This window comes from Bombina bombina, chromosome 6, assembly GCF_027579735.1.
Source record: "Bombina bombina isolate aBomBom1 chromosome 6, aBomBom1.pri, whole genome shotgun sequence".
NCBI lineage: Eukaryota > Metazoa > Chordata > Amphibia > Anura > Bombinatoridae > Bombina > Bombina bombina.
The window spans coordinates 888,835,543-888,853,020 of record NC_069504.1 but is presented as its reverse complement, the minus strand read 5'-3'; the positions used below and the strand labels follow the sequence as shown (position 1 = coordinate 888,853,020).

The 17,478-nt window shown below is 38.6% G+C and overlaps 1 protein-coding gene across 3 annotated transcripts in view; it reads left to right on the top strand.

The window, feature by feature from the left end:
- DVL2 (dishevelled segment polarity protein 2) overlaps nt 1-17,478 on the top strand; it is a 129,592-nt gene that overhangs the window by 75,517 nt on the left and 36,597 nt on the right. The window contains exons 3-11 of one of the 3 annotated variants that reach the window (XM_053718435.1): nt 12,186-12,337; nt 12,414-12,520; nt 12,828-12,909; nt 13,929-14,019; nt 14,371-14,440; nt 15,288-15,427; nt 15,505-15,581; nt 15,687-15,754; nt 15,917-16,060. In XM_053718435.1, the coding sequence (XP_053574410.1) occupies nt 12,186-12,337; nt 12,414-12,520; nt 12,828-12,909; nt 13,929-14,019; nt 14,371-14,440; nt 15,288-15,427; nt 15,505-15,581; nt 15,687-15,754; nt 15,917-16,060 (931 nt within the window). Of the gene's footprint in view, nt 1-12,185; nt 12,338-12,413; nt 12,521-12,782; nt 12,910-13,928; nt 14,020-14,370; nt 14,441-15,287; nt 15,428-15,504; nt 15,582-15,686; nt 15,755-15,916; nt 16,061-17,478 lie in introns of all 3 variants that reach the window. The other 2 variants (XM_053718434.1, XM_053718433.1) reach the window with 2 other exon arrangements.

The window sequence follows — 17,478 nt, the reverse complement described above, 5'->3', positions numbered from 1 at the left end:
GACAAGAGACGTCTAAAATTGATTTCAGCTTGTCGAAACCTTCAGTCACAATCATTCCCTTCGGTAGCCTTATGCATGGAAATTCTAGGTCTTATGACTGCTGCATCGGACGCGATCCCCTTTGCTCGTTTTCACATGCGACCTCTTCAGCTCTGTATGCTGAATCAATGGTGCAGGGATTACACAAAGATCTCAATTAATATCTTTAAAACCGATTGTACGACACTCTCTAACGTGGTGGACAGATCACCATCGTTTAATTCAGGGGGCTTCTTTTGTTCTTCCGACCTGGACTGTAATTTCAACAGATGCAAGTCTCACAGGTTGGGGAGCTGTGTGGGGATCTCTGACGGCACAAGGAGTTTGGGAATCTCAGGAGGTCAAGATTACCGATCAATATTTTGGAACTCCGTGCAATTTTCAGAGCTCTTCAGTCTTGGCCTCTTCTGAAGAGGGAATCGTTCATTTGTTTTCAGACAGACAATGTCACAACTGTGGCATACATCAATCATCAAGGAGGGACTCACAGTCCTCTGGCTATGAAAGAAGTATCTCGAATTCTGGTTTGGGCGGAATCCAGCTCCTGTCTAATCTCTGCGGTTCATATCCCAGGTATAGACAATTGGGAAGCGGATTATCTCAGTTGCCAAACGTTGCATCCGGGCGAATGGTCTCTTCACCCAGAGGTATTTCTTCAGATTGTTCAAATGTGGGAGCTTCCAGAAATAGATCTGATGGCGTCTCATCTAAACAAGAAACTTCCCAGGTATCTGTCCAGATCCCGGGATCCTCAGGCGGAAGCAGTAGATGCATTGTCACTTCCTTGGAAGTATCATCCTGCCTATATCTTTCCGCCTCTAGTTCTTCTTCCAAGAGTAACCTCCAAGATTCTGAAGGAATGCTCGTTTGTTCTGCTGGTAGCTCCGGCATGGCCTCACAGGTTTTGGTATGCGGATCTTGTCCGGATGGCCTCTTGCCATCCGTGGACTCTTCCGCTAAGACCAGACCTTCTGTCGCAAGGTCCTTTTTTCCATCAGGATCTCAAATCCTTACATTTAAATGTATGGAGATTGAACGCTTGATTCTTGGTCAAAGAGGTTTCTCTGACACTGTGATTAATACTATGTTACAGGCTCGTAAATCTGTATCCAGAGAGATATATTATAGAGTCTGGAAGACTTATATTTCTTGGTGTCTTTCTCATCATTTTTCTTGGCATTCTTTTAGAATTCCGAGAATTTTACAGTTTCTTCAGGATGGTTTAGATAAAGGTTTATCCGCAAGTTCTTTGAAAGGACAAATCTCTGCTCTTTCTGTTCTTTTTCACAGAAAGATTGCTAATCTTCCTGATATTCATTGTTTTGTACAAGCTTTGGTTCGTATAAAACCTGTCATTAAGTCAGTTTCTCCTCCTTGGAGTTTGAATTTGGTTCTGGGGGCTCTTCAAGCTCCTCCGTTTGAACCTATGCATTCATTGGACATTAAATTACTTTCTTGGAAAGTTTTGTTCCTTTTGGCGATCTCTTCTGCCAGAAGAGTCTCTGAATTATCTGCTCTTTCTTGCGAGTCTCCTTTTCTGATTTTTCATCAGGGTAAGGCGGTGTTGCGAACTTCTTTTGAATTTTTACCTAAGGTTGTGAATTGCAACAACATTAGTAGAGAAATTGTGGTTCCTTCATTATGTCCTAATCCTAAGAATTCTAAGGAGAAATCGTTACATTCTTTGGATGTTGTTAGAGCTTCGAAATATTATGTTGAAGCTACTAAATCTTTCCGAAAGACTTCTAGTCTATTTGTTATCTTTTCCGGTTCTAGGAAAGGCCAGAAAGCTTCTGCCATTTCTTTGGCATCTTGGTTGAAATCTTTAATTCATCATGCCTATGTCGAGTCGGGTAAAACTCCGCCTCAAAGGATTACAGCTCATTCTACTAGGTCAGTTTCTACTTCCTGGGTGTTTAGGAATGAAGCTTCGGTTGATCAGATTTGCAAAGCAGCAACTTGGTCCTCTTTGCATACTTTTACTAAATTCTACCATTTTGATGTATTTTCTTCTTCTGAAGCAGTTTTTGGTAGAAAAGTACTTCAGGCAGCGGTTTCAGTTTGAATCTTCTGTTTGTTTTTCATTAAACTTTGTTTTGGGTGTGGATTATTTTCAGCAGGAATTGGCTGTCTTTATTTTATCCCTCCCTCTCTAGTGACTCTTGCGTGGAAAGCTCCACATCTTGGGTAGTCATTATCCCATACGTCACTAGCTCATGGACTCTTGCTAATTACATGAAAGAAAACATAATTTATGTAAGAACTTACCTGATAAATTCATTTCTTTCATATTAGCAAGAGTCCATGAGGCCCGCCCTTTTTTGTGGTGGTTATGATTTTTTTGTATAAAGCACAATTATTCCAATTCCTTATTTTATATGCTTTCGCACTTTTTTCTTATCACCCCACTTCTTGGCTATTCGTTAAACTGAATTGTGGGTGTGGTGAGGTGTGTATTTATAGGCATTTTAAGGTTTGGGAAACTTTGCCCCTCCTGGTAGGAATGTATATCCCATACGTATCCCATACGTCACTAGCTCATGGACTCTTGCTAATATGAAAGAAATGAATTTATCAGGTAAGTTCTTACATAAATTATGTTTTTTTTACTTCAGTAATTACCTTGTATCTAAGCCTCTGCAGACTGCTCCCTTATTTCAGTTCTTTTGACAGACATACATTTTAGCCAATCAATGCTGACTCCTAGGTAACTCCATGGTCGTGAGTACAATGTTAGCTATATGGCATACATTAACTGAAGCCCTCTAGCTGTCAAAATGCACGGAGATAAGAGATGGCCCTCAAGGGCTTAGAAATTAGCATATGAGCCTACCTAGGTTTAGCTTTCAACTAAAAATACCAAGAGAACAAAGCAAATTTGATGATACAAGTAAATTGGAAAGTTGTTTAAAATTACATGCCCCATCTGAATCATAAGTTTAATTTTGACTAGACTGTCCCTTTTAAATGTGACAATACTGAAAGGACGCAATCTAAAGTGTACTTAATATAAAATACAATGCTCAAAGTGTAAGTGTAACAACTTATATCATGCAGTGCTATATTGCACTGGTATTGTGTCTCCTTCATACACAGACATTAAGATTAATACCCCATAGAGATATTTAGTAAAATCTTGTGAGATCTCGCAGTACTAGGGTTCTGCCCTTTCTCTTTTAGCATTTAGTGAGTTCAGCTCCTGTGCTTTCTGCACTACAATTTCTCTCCAAACAGGAGAATCTTTTATCATCGGAACCTCCTGAGAGAACAAAAAATTAAATTTAAATGGACATTCCATACAAAATTGGAATACACATGGATGCATTTGTTTTGAATACAACCATTTTTGTAATCTACATGTATTAGCAAAAATGCTTCTAGTAAAAGCTATAGCCGTTTCAAAAGTGTATTTAAGTATGCACCGTGCACCAGCATTTTAAACACAGCACTAGCTCAGAGAGCCTAAGGGGCTTACACCATCTGGTAATGACTCAATTTGTTAATTGCTGATATGATACAAGCTGCACTGGTGCTCTGAGCAGCTGCAGTATTTAAGATGATGGCGCAGTGAGAATATCTAGCTATGCTTCACATGCACAGAAAAATGTTAACACTAAACCAATGATAACTTTTACTAGAAGCATGTTTGCCAATTCATGTATATTGCAAATCTGTTTCTATTTCAATATGTAGTTCATATACAGCGTATGTGCATTTCAATTTTGACCAGAATGTCCTTTTAAGTACTTATCTCTTCTATACCCCACTTGGAGTGTAATTTCTTTTCTTTCATGTAATTAACAAGAGTCCATGAGCTAGTGACGTATGGGATATACATTCCTACCAGGAGGGGCAAAGTTTCCCAAACCTTAAAATGCCTATAAATACACCCCTCACCACACCCACAAATCAGTTTTACAAACTTTGCCTCCGATGGAGGTGGTGAAGTAAGTTTGTGCTAGATTCTACGTTGATATGCGCTCCGCAGCAAGTTGGAGCCCGGTTTTCCTCTCAGCGTGCAGTGAATGTCAGAGGGATGTGAGGAGAGTATTGCCTATTGAATGCAGTGATCTCCTTCTACGGGGTCTATTTCATAAGGTTCTCTGTTATCGGTCGTAGAGATTCATCTCTTACCTCCCTTTTCAGATCGACGATATACTCTTATATTTACCATTTCCTCTACTGATTCTCGTTTCAGTACTGGTTTGGCTTTCTACAAACATGTAGATGAGTGTCCTGGGGTAAGTAAGTCTTATTTTCTGTGACACTCTAAGCTATGGTTGGGCACTTTATTTATAAAGTTCTAAATATATGTATTCAAACATTTATTTGCCTTGACTCAGAATGTTCAACTTTCCTTATTTCCAGACAGTCAGTTTCATATTTGGGATTATGCTTTAATTATCATATTTTTCTTACCTCAAAAAAATTTGACTTTTTTCCCTGTGGGCTGTTAGGCTCGCGGGGGCTGAAAATGCTTCATTTTATTGCGTCATTCTTGGCGCGGACTTTTTTGGCGCAAAAATTCATTTCCGTTTCCGGCGTCATACGTGTCGCCGGAAGTTGCGTCATTTTTTTGACGTTATTTTGCGCCAAAGATGTCGGCGTTCCGGATGTGGCGTCATTTTTGGCGCCAAAAGCATTTAGGCGCCAAATAATGTGGGCGTCTTATTTGGCGCCAAAAAAATATGGGCGTCGCTTTTGTCTCCACATTATTTCAGTCTCATTTTTCATTTGCTTCTGGTTGCTAGAAGCTTGATGTTTGGCATTTTTTTTCCCATTCCTGAAACTGTCTTATAAGGAATTTGATCTATTTTGCTTTATATGTTGTTTTTTCTCTTACATATTGCAAGATGTCTCACGTTGCATCTGAGCCAGAAGATACTACAGGAAAACCTCTGCCTGCTGGATCTACCAAAGCTAAGTGTATCTGCTGTAAACTTTTGGTAGCTATTCCTCCAGCTGTTGTTTGTATTAAATGTCATGACAAACTTGTTAATGCAGATAATATTTCCTTTAGTGATGTACCATTGCCTGTTGCAGTTCCCTCAACATCTAAGGTGCAGAATGTTCCTGATAACATAAGAGATTTTGTTTCTGAATCCATAAAGAAGGCTTTGTCTGTTATTTCTCCTTCTAGTAAACGTAAAAAGTCTTTTAAATCTTCTCTCTCTACAGATGAATTTTTAAATGAACACCATCATTCTGATTCTTTGGACTCTTCTGGTTCAGAGGATTCTGTCTCAGAGATTGATGCTGATAAATCTTCATATTTATTTAAGATGGAATTTATTCGCTCTTTACTTAAAGAAGTACTAATTGCTTTAGAAATAGAGGATTCTAGTCCTCTTGATACTAATTCTATTCGTTTGGATAAGGTTTTTAAAGCTCCTGCGGTTATTCCAGAAGTCTTTCCTGTTCCTAATGCTATTTCTGCAGTAATTGCTAAGGAATGGGATAGATTGGGTAATTCATTTACTCCTTCTAAACGTTTTAAGCAATTATATCCTGTTCCGCCTGACAGATTAGAATTTTGGGACAAAATCCCTAAAGTTGATGGGGCTATTTCTACCCTTGCTAAACGTACTACCATTCCTACATCGGATGGTACCTCGTTTAAGGATCCTTTAGATAGAAAAATTGAATCTTTTCTAAGAAAAGCTTATCTATGTTCAGGTAATCTTCTTAGACCTGCTATATCATTGGCTGATGTTGCTGCAGCTTCAACTTTTTGGTTGGAAACTCTAGCGCAACAAGTAACAAATCGTGATTCTCATGATATTATTATTCTTCTCCAGCATGCTAATAATTTCATCTGTGATGCCATTTTTGATATTATTAGAGTTGATGTTAGATTTATGTCTCTGGCTATCTTAGCCAGAAGAGCTTTATGGCTTAAGACTTGGAATGCTGATATGGCTTCTAAATCAACTCTACTTTCCATTTCTTTCCAGGGAAACAAATTATTTGGTTCTCAGTTGGATTCTATTATTTCAACTGTTACTGGTGGGAAAGGAACTTTTTTACCACAGGATAAAAAGTCTAAAGGTAAAAACAGGGCTAACAATCGTTTTCGTTCCTTTCGTTTCAACAAAGAACAAAAGCCTGATCCTTCGTCCTCAGGAGCAGTTTCAGTTTGGAAACCATCCCCAGTCTGGAATAAATCCAAGCCTGCTAGAAAGGCAAAGCCTGCTTCTAAGTTCACATGAAGGTACGGCCCTCATTCCAGTTCAGCTGGTAGGGGGCAGGTTACGTTTTTTCGAAGAAATTTGGATCAGTTCTGTTCACAATCTTTGGATTCAGAACATTGTTTCAGAAGGGTACAGAATTGGTTTCAAGATGAGACCTCCTGCAAAGAGATTTTTTCTTTCCCATGTCCCAGTAAATCCAGTGAAAGCTCAAGCATTTCTGAATTGTGTTTCAGATCTAGAGTTGGCTGGAGTAATTATGCCAGTTCCAGTTCCGGAACAGGGGATGGGGTTTTATTCAAATCTCTTCATTGTACCAAAGAAGGAGAATTCCTTCAGACCAGTTCTGGATCTAAAATTATTGAATCGTTATGTAAGGATACCAACGTTCAAGATGGTAACTGTAAGGACTATATTGCCTTTTGTTCAGCAAGGGAATTATATGTCCACAATAGATTTACAGGATGCATATCTGCATATTCCGATTCATCCAGATCATTATCAGTTCCTGAGATTCTCTTTTCTAGACAAGCATTACCAATTTGTGGCTCTACCGTTTGGCCTTGCTACAGCTCCAAGAATTTTCACAAAGATTCTCGGTGCCCTTCTGTCTGTAATCAGAGAACAGGGTATTGTGGTATTTCCTTATTTGGACGATATCTTGGTACTTGCTCCGTCTTTACATTTAGCAGAGTCTCATACGAATCGACTTGTGTTGTTTCTTTAAGATCATGGTTGGAGGATCAATTTACCAAAAAGTTCTTTGATTCCTCAAACAAGGGTAACCTTTCTGGGTTTCCAGATAGATTCAGTGTCCATGACTTTGTCTTTAACAGACAAGAGACGTCTAAAATTGATTACAGCCTGTCGAAACCTTCAGTCTCAATCATTCCCTTCGGTAGCCTTATGCATGGAAATTCTAGGTCTTATGACTGCTGCATCGGACGCGATCCCCTTTGCTCGTTTTCACATGCGACCTCTTCAGCTCTGTATGCTGAACCAATGGTGCAGGGATTACACGAAGATATATCAATTAATATCTTTAAAACCGATTGTTCGGCACTCTCTGACGTGGTGGACAGATCACCATCGTTTAATTCAGGGGGCTTCTTTTGTTCTTCCGACCTGGACTGTAATTTCAACAGATGCAAGTCTCACAGGTTGGGGAGCTGTGTGGGGATCTCTGACGGCACAAGGAGTTTGGGAATCTCAGGAGGTGAGATTACCGATCAATATCTTGGAACTCCGTGCAGTTTTCAGAGCTCTTCAGTTTTGGCCTCTTCTGAAGAGAGAATCGTTCATTTGTTTTCAGACAGACAATGTCACAACTGTGGCATACATCAATCATCAAGGAGGGACTCACAGTCCTCTGGCTATGAAAGAAGTATCTCGAATTTTGGTTTGGGCGGAATCCAGCTCCTGTCTAATCTCTGCGGTTCATATCCCAGGTGTAGACAATTGGGAAGCGGATTATCTCAGTCGCCAAACGTTGCATCCGGGCGAATGGTCTCTTCACCCAGAGGTATTTCTTCAGATTGTTCAAATGTGGGGGCTCCCAGAGATAGATCTGATGGCCTCTCATCTAAACAAGAAACTTCCCAGGTATCTGTCCAGATCCCGGGATCCTCAGGCGGAGGCAGTGGATGCATTATCACTTCCTTGGAAGTATCATCCTGCCTATATCTTTCCGCCTCTAGTTCTTCTTCCAAGAGTAATCTCCAAGATTCTGAGGGAATGCTCGTTTGTTCTGCTAATAGCTCCGGCATGGCCTCACAGGTTTTGGTATGCGGATCTTGTCCGGATGGCATCTTGCCAACCATGGACTCTTCCGTTAAGACCAGACCTTCTGTCTCAAGGTCCTTTTTTCCATCCGGATCTGAAATCCTTAAATTTAAAGGTATGGAGATTGAACGCTTGATTCTTGGTCATAGAGGTTTCTCTGACTCCGTGATTAATACTATGTTACAGGCTCGTAAATCTGTATCTCGAGAGATATATTATAGAGTCTGGAAGACTTATATTTCTTGGTGTCTTTCTCATCATTTTTCTTGGCATTCTTTTAGAATACCGAGAATTTTACAGTTTCTTCAGGATGGTTTAGATAAGGGTTTGTCCGCGAGTTCTTTGAAAGGACAAATCTCCGCTCTTTCTGTTCTTTTTCACAGAAAGATTGCTATTCTTCCTGATATTCATTGTTTTGTACAAGCTTTGGTTCGTATAAAACCTGTCATTAAGTCAATTTCTCCTCCATGGAGTTTGAATTTGGTTTTGGGAGCTCTTCAAGCTCCTCCGTTTGAACCTATGCATTCATTGGACATTAAATTACTTTCTTGGAAAGTTTTGTTCCTTTTGGCCATCTCTTCTGCTAGAAGAGTTTCTGAATTATCTGCTCTTTCGTGTGAGTCTCCTTTTCTGATTTTTCATCAGGATAAGGCGGTGTTGCGAACTTCTTTTGAATTTTTACCTAAAGTTGTGAATTCCAACAACATTAGTAGAGAAATTGTGGTTCCTTCATTATGTCCTAATCCTAAGAATTCTAAGGAGAAATCATTGCATTCTTTGGATGTTGTTAGAGCTTTGAAATATTATGTTGAAGCTACGAAATCTTTCCGTAAGACTTCTAGTCTATTTGTTATCTTTTCCGGTTCTAGGAAAGGCCAGAAAGCTTCTGCCATTTCTTTGGCATCTTGGTTGAAATCTTTAATTCATCTTGCCTATGTTGAGTCGGGTAAAATTCCGCCTCAAAGAATTACAGCTCATTCTACTAGGTCAGTTTCTACTTCCTGGGCGTTTAGGAATGAAGCTTCGGTTGATCAGATTTGCAAAGCAGCAACTTGGTCTTCTTTGCATACTTTTACTAAATTCTACCATTTTGATGTATTTTCTTCTTCTGAAGCAGTTTTTGGTAGAAAAGTTCTTCAGGCAGCGGTTTCAGTTTGAATCTTCTGCTTATGTTTTTTGTTAAACTTTATTTTGGGTGTGGATTATTTTCAGCAGGAATTGGCTGTCTTTATTTTATCCCTCCCTCTCTAGTGACTCTTGTGTGGAAAGATCCACATCTTGGGTAGTCATTATCCCATACGTCACTAGCTCATGGACTCTTGTTAATTACATGAAAGAAAACATAATTTATGTAAGAACTTACCTGATAAATTCATTTCTTTCATATTAACAAGAGTCCATGAGGCCCACCCTTTTTTGTGGTGGTTATGATTTTTTTGTATAAAGCACAATTATTCCAATTCCTTATTTTATATGCTTCGCACTTTTTTTCTTATCACCCCACTTCTTGGCTATTCGTTAAACTGATTTGTGGGTGTGGTGAGGGGTGTATTTATAGGCATTTTAAGGTTTGGGAAACTTTGCCCCTCCTGGTAGGAATGTATATCCCATACGTCACTAGCTCATGGACTCTTGTTAATATGAAAGAAATGAATTTATCAGGTAAGTTCTTACATAAATTATGTTTTGCTGGCGCTGTTTACACAACTTGTCAATTGCCTATAAATATGTATAGAAACTTTCAGTATAGGGAGGGAATACCACATGCTAAATCAGCTACTTCAAATTTTGAAATAGGGGTAAAGGAGCTTCTCATTCAGGTAAAATGGATCATTGTTAAAGGGGATAAACATTTAGGGTAAACTGCACCTTGAAAGGGAACCGTACTATTGAAAATGTTAAAGGGACATGAAGCCCAATTTTTTTCTTTTATGATTTAGTGCATGCAATTTTTAAATGGCTTTCCAATTTCTTTATATAAGATTTGCTTCATTCTCTTGTTATTCTTTGTTGGAGGACCAGTGCAATACTGGGAGCTATTTAAACACATCTGATGAACCAGTGACAAGAGGCATTAATGTGCAGCCACCAATAAGCATCTAGCTCCCAGAATTGCTGTTTCTGAGCCTACCTAGGTATGCTCTTCCACTTAGAATATCAAGAGAATGAAGCAAACTCAATCACATGCTCTAAATCGTGAAAGAAAAAACTTTGGGTTTCATGCCCATTTTTGCATGGGTTAAATATAATATTTTGAAATGTAAAGTGAAATTAGCAGGAAGTGAATGATTTGGAATTTCTGCGTCCTAGAAGTCTCCTGCTCACTGGTTGACAAGGAAACCTTTCTTAGAAAACAGTTAGTTCAGCTCTGTAATATCCATAAAAAAAAAAAAAACACCAACACATTTAGAAATATTCCTTTTGAATGTAAAATGAATTGCAAACCGATTCCCTTTATGTCTAACATGGTCTAAAACCTCCATATTTCTTTCGAGCATGAAAACATTATAGTAAAACCTTTTCCCTGTTCCTGTTTGAGGAAATCCTCAAACCCACAAGATCCTGTAGCCCAGCCCAAACTGCTCCCTTTCACCAAATTTACTGCTCCATTGTGGGTGTTAAAATATTTTTTTTGTCACAGTTTAAGTGCAGGTCAACTTAAAAGTACAGCCTCACGGCATTGCATAGACTTATAAAAATGAGCAGGAGTTTAAGTCATGATTTTTAAAAAAAAATCCATTTCTTTTCTTATTTTTACCTTTTTAAACTGCTCCGCCGATAAGCGCAGCACTCCCGCCCGCCATCTTGTTGTAATTGATTGGCAGATGACGATTCTTAAACCAACTAATCCTTTTTTTCCCCCCGGTCATTCAGCCCCTTTGCATAAACGTGACGGCCTGGGGGGAAACGAGGATTAGTTGGTTTAAGATTGTCATCTGTCAATCAATTAGACAAGATGGCGGGCGGAGTGCTCCGCTTATCGGCGGAGCAGTTTAAAGGTAAAAATATAAGAAAATAGATTTAAATAAATTCATCACTTAAACTCCTGCTCATTTTTATAAGTCTATGCAATGCCGTGAGGCTGTACTTTAAAGTTGACCTTCACTTTAAAGGTACACAGTCAAACTTGCACAAGTGAATTTCAGTTGTGAGATGAAGCATGTAGTAAAGCTCATTTTTTTTTTTTTCATTTTGGCTTTTATTTTGCATGCCATATACAGAACAGCTGTCCATATGTTGTATGCACCAGCTCAGAGAGTCATTGGTGATGTGAATTGCAGGTAGGAGTTTGCAGCAGTTATCTGACACGCTCTACTGTGACTACTGAAAATGCAAACTGTACATGTACCTAATATGTATACTGAAGTTTAAAGCAATCCTACACACTATTTACAGCAAATTATACCAGAGAAAAACACTAACAGTGTATAATACTGTGAACTGCTCATAATTATTTTTTATATGTATTTGGCATATAGATCTTTTGCTGTGCGGTGCTTAATTGTTGGTGTATATACTATACATATTTAAGACCTGATTCCCAAGATGCATTTTGGAGTAAGACTATACCATACAGATAAAGTAGGCAAGAAACACTGTATAGATACCCGGCATACAGATATTGTAATGTTAAGAATTACCATCTAGTAGTACCCTCTGTAAGCCTGCCTCAGTCCCTAAATACAATGGGCTTACAGAAGGGACATATCTCTCAAGTGGGGGTGTATGTTTTGGTCCATTTTCAAGGTCATAGACAGGGTCCCAGAAAACAGGGTTGGTGGACCCTTTCAGCACTAAACTTGCTTTACAGAAAGGTGTCCGACCTATTTAATTTATGCAAAATATCAAACATTTTAACTAAAGCATAGGTCTGGCACTGCATTCCGATCTCCTAATATCTAGAAACTATTAACTCAAGTTGGAAGGGTAAGGAATTAATCCAGTTTAATGGTCAGGGGCCCTCTACCCACCCCACCCCCACCCCTCCTCAAAAAATTGACTTTGCTGTATTAATGTTTGTTTATTAGAATAACTGATAGCTGTAGTATCTGTGTGCACGTGAGTATCAGTGTTTGTTTGTTTTCCCCCTCATATTCTTTTAATTACCCTTTTAGTACGGTTCTCAGTCCACACTTACAGTATGTACTTAAGCAACTCTGTATTTTTGCCATTTAGTTGGTATCGTCTGAGGCATCACAGCCTGAAGTGACGCCACCCCCGCCACCAACAGAACTTAGGAATGAGCCTTCACCCCTTCCTCCTCCTCTTCCTCCTCCACCTGCTGAAAGGACAAGTGGAATTGGAGATTCCCGTCCTCCATCTTTCCAGTGAGTATAGAGTTGTTTTGCCTGTGTTTGCTTTGTTAGTGGCAAATGTCGACCTATGTTCCTTGTACCCTAACAGTCCAAATATCTCCGGAAGCACTGAGAACTTGGATCAGGAGACCGAGACCGAGTCTGTGATTTCTGTGAGGAGAGACCGGACAAGGAGAAGGGAAAGCTCAGAGCAAGGTGTGATAAGGATGGTTGTTTTGACAGTTATGTCAGGCCTTCTGGCATGTTTGTATTTTTATTTGTGCTGAACATATAGGGGTATTTAATGCACATGCCACTTTCTGTTAAGGGGGTCTAAATTACCCTTGATTTTTGTGCCTTTTAATCTCCACAAATCATTGAAAACATTCCTTGAAAAAGGTTGGACACCACAGGGTTACAGCAAGTGTAGACTGTGTATATGCTTTGCAAATTGGTTGTATTTCTTCCCATTTTTTAGGTATGGGTAGGGGAATTAATGGACGTACTGATCGTCACCTTGCAGGTTATGAATCTTCATCAACCCTTCTTACTAGTGAGATTGAAACCAGTATTTGTGATTCTGAGGAGGATGATGCCATGAGCAGGTATTGTGGGAATAATTTAATGTTAGCAAGTATGAATGTGTACAGATAAACATATTTATACTCTTTAAATAAGTGTTGGCATCTAGAGTAACTGCACATAAAGGCAATTTTAAAAGGGCAGATTTGTAAAATTTAAAATACACTTGCATTTCACTTTTAATTGAATCTATAGTAACAAAAAATATTTGAAGGAACAGTCTACGCTAGAATTATTGTTAAAAAATATATCAAATCCTTTTTTTTTTACCGATTCCCCAGTTTTGCATAACTAACTTTTTTTACATCTGTGATTACCTTGTATCTAAGCCTCTGCGGACTGCCCCCTTTTGACTAGACTGTCCCTTTAAGCAAATGTTACTGAATTTTGGGATAATTTGTACAATGCATGTAACCTGCAGGGCTTCCCCAGATGATTTATGAATTGGAAACTATTCTCTATCTGCATCCTTACTACTTAATGCAATATGAGCTTATAATGCTTTTCATCGCATGTATTTCTTGTTTGAGCAGATAATTTCTGCCTTTTCTTACTATTGTAATTGTCAGTGTTCCTTTTTCATTGTCGCCCCCCCCCTTTTTTTATTTATATATATATATATATATATATATATATATATATATATATATATATATATATATATATATATATATATATATATATATAGGGTGTATGGGCTTTTGGGAAATATCACACATGCAATGAGAGACCACTCGAATGCTGGGAACTTGGGAACTGAAGAAAACTATCAAATATGTTGGTTGTAGAAATCTGTGGACATATATACTCTTAAATCCTCACTATGCAAATATCTTGTAGCCATGCTGCAAATCACTGGCCTTTCAACCTTTTACTTGCAAAGTTGATGGGGGGGTACTTCCTCCATAAAGTTGTCTTTATGTTCTGTCTTTATTTTGAGTGGGATTTGAGTTTGTGTGAATTAGTCTTAATTACTTAAAGTAAAAGGATTGATTTGCAGAGTTTGAGTAGTTTGTCAATTGAAGCCTTATTCTGGTTTCAGGTTCAGCAGTTCCACAGAGCAGAGCAGTGCCTCCCGACTTCTTAAAAGGCATAGACGAAGACGCAAGCAAAGACCACCACGTCTGGAGAGGGTAAGGATCCCTTAACTGTAACTTGATAGAAATATTAAATCCTATGGATAAGTCTTCATTTTCGGTGCAGGAATGCCTTTTTTTGTTTTGTTGCGACAAACGTGAATGGGGGAAAAAAGAAATGGACGGCGAGACATTGATCTTAGCTGACTTTTCATAAAGAGAAGGTGGAAGGTTGGAGATTTTAATCAAAATTTAGAGAAAAATTAAAGATCTGTTGTAAAGGATAAAATCTGTGGAAAGCATATGAATATTGGCAAAGATGGGAGGGCGTTACAACATCCAGCATCCTTTATATGACTTGTATCATGGCAGAAACGTTTGACAGTATGACTCTAATTTATATTTCAGGCATCGTCATTCAGCAGTGTTACTGATTCTACAATGTCATTGAACATTATTACAGTGACACTAAACATGGGTGAGTGTAAATTAGAGACCTTCCATTTTTCTTTAGTGAGAGAGTAGTATCTGCTTAAGGGACTTGAGTATACAATTTTACACATTTTTCCAAGTTACTTCTATTTAATTTGTTCTTGCTCTTTGTTGGAAAGTATTCTTAAAGGGACATTAAACACTAAATTCATGCTAGATAGAATGATGCATTCAAAGAAAAGATTAGTCCATGACTAACATGTAGATGTATTTTTTAAAGTTTCATTAGTTGTTTAAAAAGTGAAAAAATAAGTGTAAAGTTTTAGTGTCTATAAAACACTGGGAGCTGCCATGTTGTAACTTGTGTTACCTTCTCTGCTGTGGCCAATTAGGGTCAGTTATAAATAGGTCACTAGAGTGTGCAGCCAATGGTTGTGCTGGATTTAACAGTGTTCTGCACTTCCATTTCTAACAGGAACTGAAAAGCTCACAATTTCAGAATGGAATTACAGGCAAAGAGGACAAAATAACTAATGAAAGTATATTGCAGAGTTGTTTTATTATATACAATTTATCATTTTATATTACCATCTCAAAGTGTTTAATGTCCCTTTAAGTATGCTCAGGAGCAGCAGTGCACTACTGGAAGTTAGCTGCTGATTGGTGGCTGCACATATGTGCTGCTTGTCATTGGCTCACCTAATGTGTTCAGCTAGCTCCCGGTAGTGCATTGCTGCTCCTTCAACAATGGATACCAAGAGAATGATATGAGAATTGATAATAGAAGTAAATTTGAAAGTTGTTCCAAAGTTTATGTACTATCTGATTCACTAAAGAAAAAAAAATGCATTTCATGTCCCTTTGATATTTCTGTACCTCTTAAATTTGTTTAGAGAAATACAATTTTCTTGGAATCTCCATTGTTGGTCAGAGCAATGAGCGAGGGGATGGTGGGATTTATATTGGTTCAATAATGAAGGGAGGAGCTGTTGCTGCAGATGGAAGAATCGAACCAGGGGACATGTTGCTGCAGGTCAGTTTACTTCTACCTATATTAAATGGCAATCTACATTTGTAAGAAAGTTCTCTACATCTGTTTTTTCGTCTCAGGTAAATGATATAAATTTTGAGAATATGAGCAATGATGATGCAGTGAGGGTGCTGAGAGACATCGTCCATAAACCAGGGTGAGATTTTGGAACAATACATTTGGGGGTATACATAGTAATACTGAGTTTGAAGGTATGTTGGGCTTACATTCATGTCTAAATGCATCATTCTCTCTTTTTCAGACCCATAATTTTGACTGTGGCAAAGTGCTGGGATCCTTCCCCTCAGGGGTATTTCACCTTGCCCCGCAGTGAGTTTCCTCTCCCCAGTAACAGATGCTTGAATACGTTTAGCCTTTTACTTACTTTTTCTAGTCCAATCTCTTACTTTCCTTACTCTTTCCCTTTTTTGTTTTCTCTTCTGTACTATTGACAATTTATAGCTAATTTCCCCATCTGTTTTCTCTCCAATGTTTACACAGATGAACCTATTCAGCCCATTGATCCCGCTGCTTGGGTATCTCACTCTGCTGCATTGAGTGGATCGTTCCCAGTCTATCCTGGAAGTGCATCAATGAGCAGCATGACATCCAGCACCTCCGTGACAGAGACTGAGCGTGAGTGAGAAACCTGATGTGTGGGTAGTTGGTAGGAGACCTTTTATTTTATGTATTTCTTTCTAATGACACGATGAGTCCACGGATCATCTAATTACTATTGGGAATATCACTCCTGCCCAGCAGAAGGCGGCAAAGAGCACCACAGCAAAGCTGTTAAATATCACCTCCCTTCCCTCCAACCCCAGTCATTCTCTTTGCCTACGTTAGAGCAAGGAAGTGGTAAAGTTAGGTGTTAGTAAAAGATTCTTCATGCAAGATTTTATTATTTTTAAGTAGTGCAAGATTGTGCTGCTTTGTTGTAGTGTGTAGCCGTAGTCCATATCGGTCTCTTCAGTAGAGCAGTGGTGGCTTTAGAGCAATGGGAACATGTGGGACATAATTCTAACTGCGCCTCCCATGTAGTTTTTGCTGCCCTAATTCTGAAAGCCTGAGTAAGATTACTCAGTCTTTATCTCTTTTATCTCTTTTTCCAAAGGTCCATGTGAGGGAGAAGACCTCTTAAACCTAGTGAGCTGCCTTGCTGCCTGGCAGATTTATAAGGCAAGTGCTGACTTTATTTTTTGTGGAACTAGTAAAAGAAAAAGACTCAGAAAAAGTTTGGGCACTTAAAGGGACACTGAACCCCATTTTTTTCTTTCATGATTCAGATAGAGTATGACATTTTTAAGCAACTTTCTAATTTACTCCTATTTTCCCTTTTTCTTTGTTCTCTTGCTATCTTTATTTTAAAAGCAGGAATGTAAATCTTAGCAGCCAGTCCATTTTAGGTTCAGCACCATGGATAGCGCTTGCTTATTGGATCCTTACATTTAGCCACCAATAAGCAAGCATAACCCAGGTTCTCAACCAAAAATGGGCCGGCTCCTATGCATCACATTCCTGCTTTTTAAATAAAGATAGTAAGAGAACAAAGAAAAATTGATAATAGGAGTAAATTAGAAAGTTGCTTAAAACTGCATGCTCTATCTGAATCATGAAAGAACAAATTTGGGTTTAGTGTCCCTTTAATTCATTAAGGAAAAAATATGGCATTTTATTATTTCCCTGGAATGGGATGTTTGATACATTAATCCTAATGTTTTAAGGGGATTATATAAGGCAGCATTTGCAGGCACTGGGGACTTGAGGAGAATAGGCTCAATGTTGGTGATACTCTGTCAGTTTTTTATTACGGATATTCACATAAAAGGTTGACTGACACGTTATTTTTGACACCCCCACGATGGGCGGGGCTTGTGTGGCGGTAGAATTGTCTGTTGCGCGCATATATTCTCTCAATTGTGGTATATGAATGACAGAAATCTTGCAACTTGCCATTTTTAGTTAAAAAAAGATTAACGATCGTTTAACATTATTTGCAACAGCTCTGTTTTGGTTCCGGTTTCCATACACCTTATCTCTGGTAATCCAGCAAG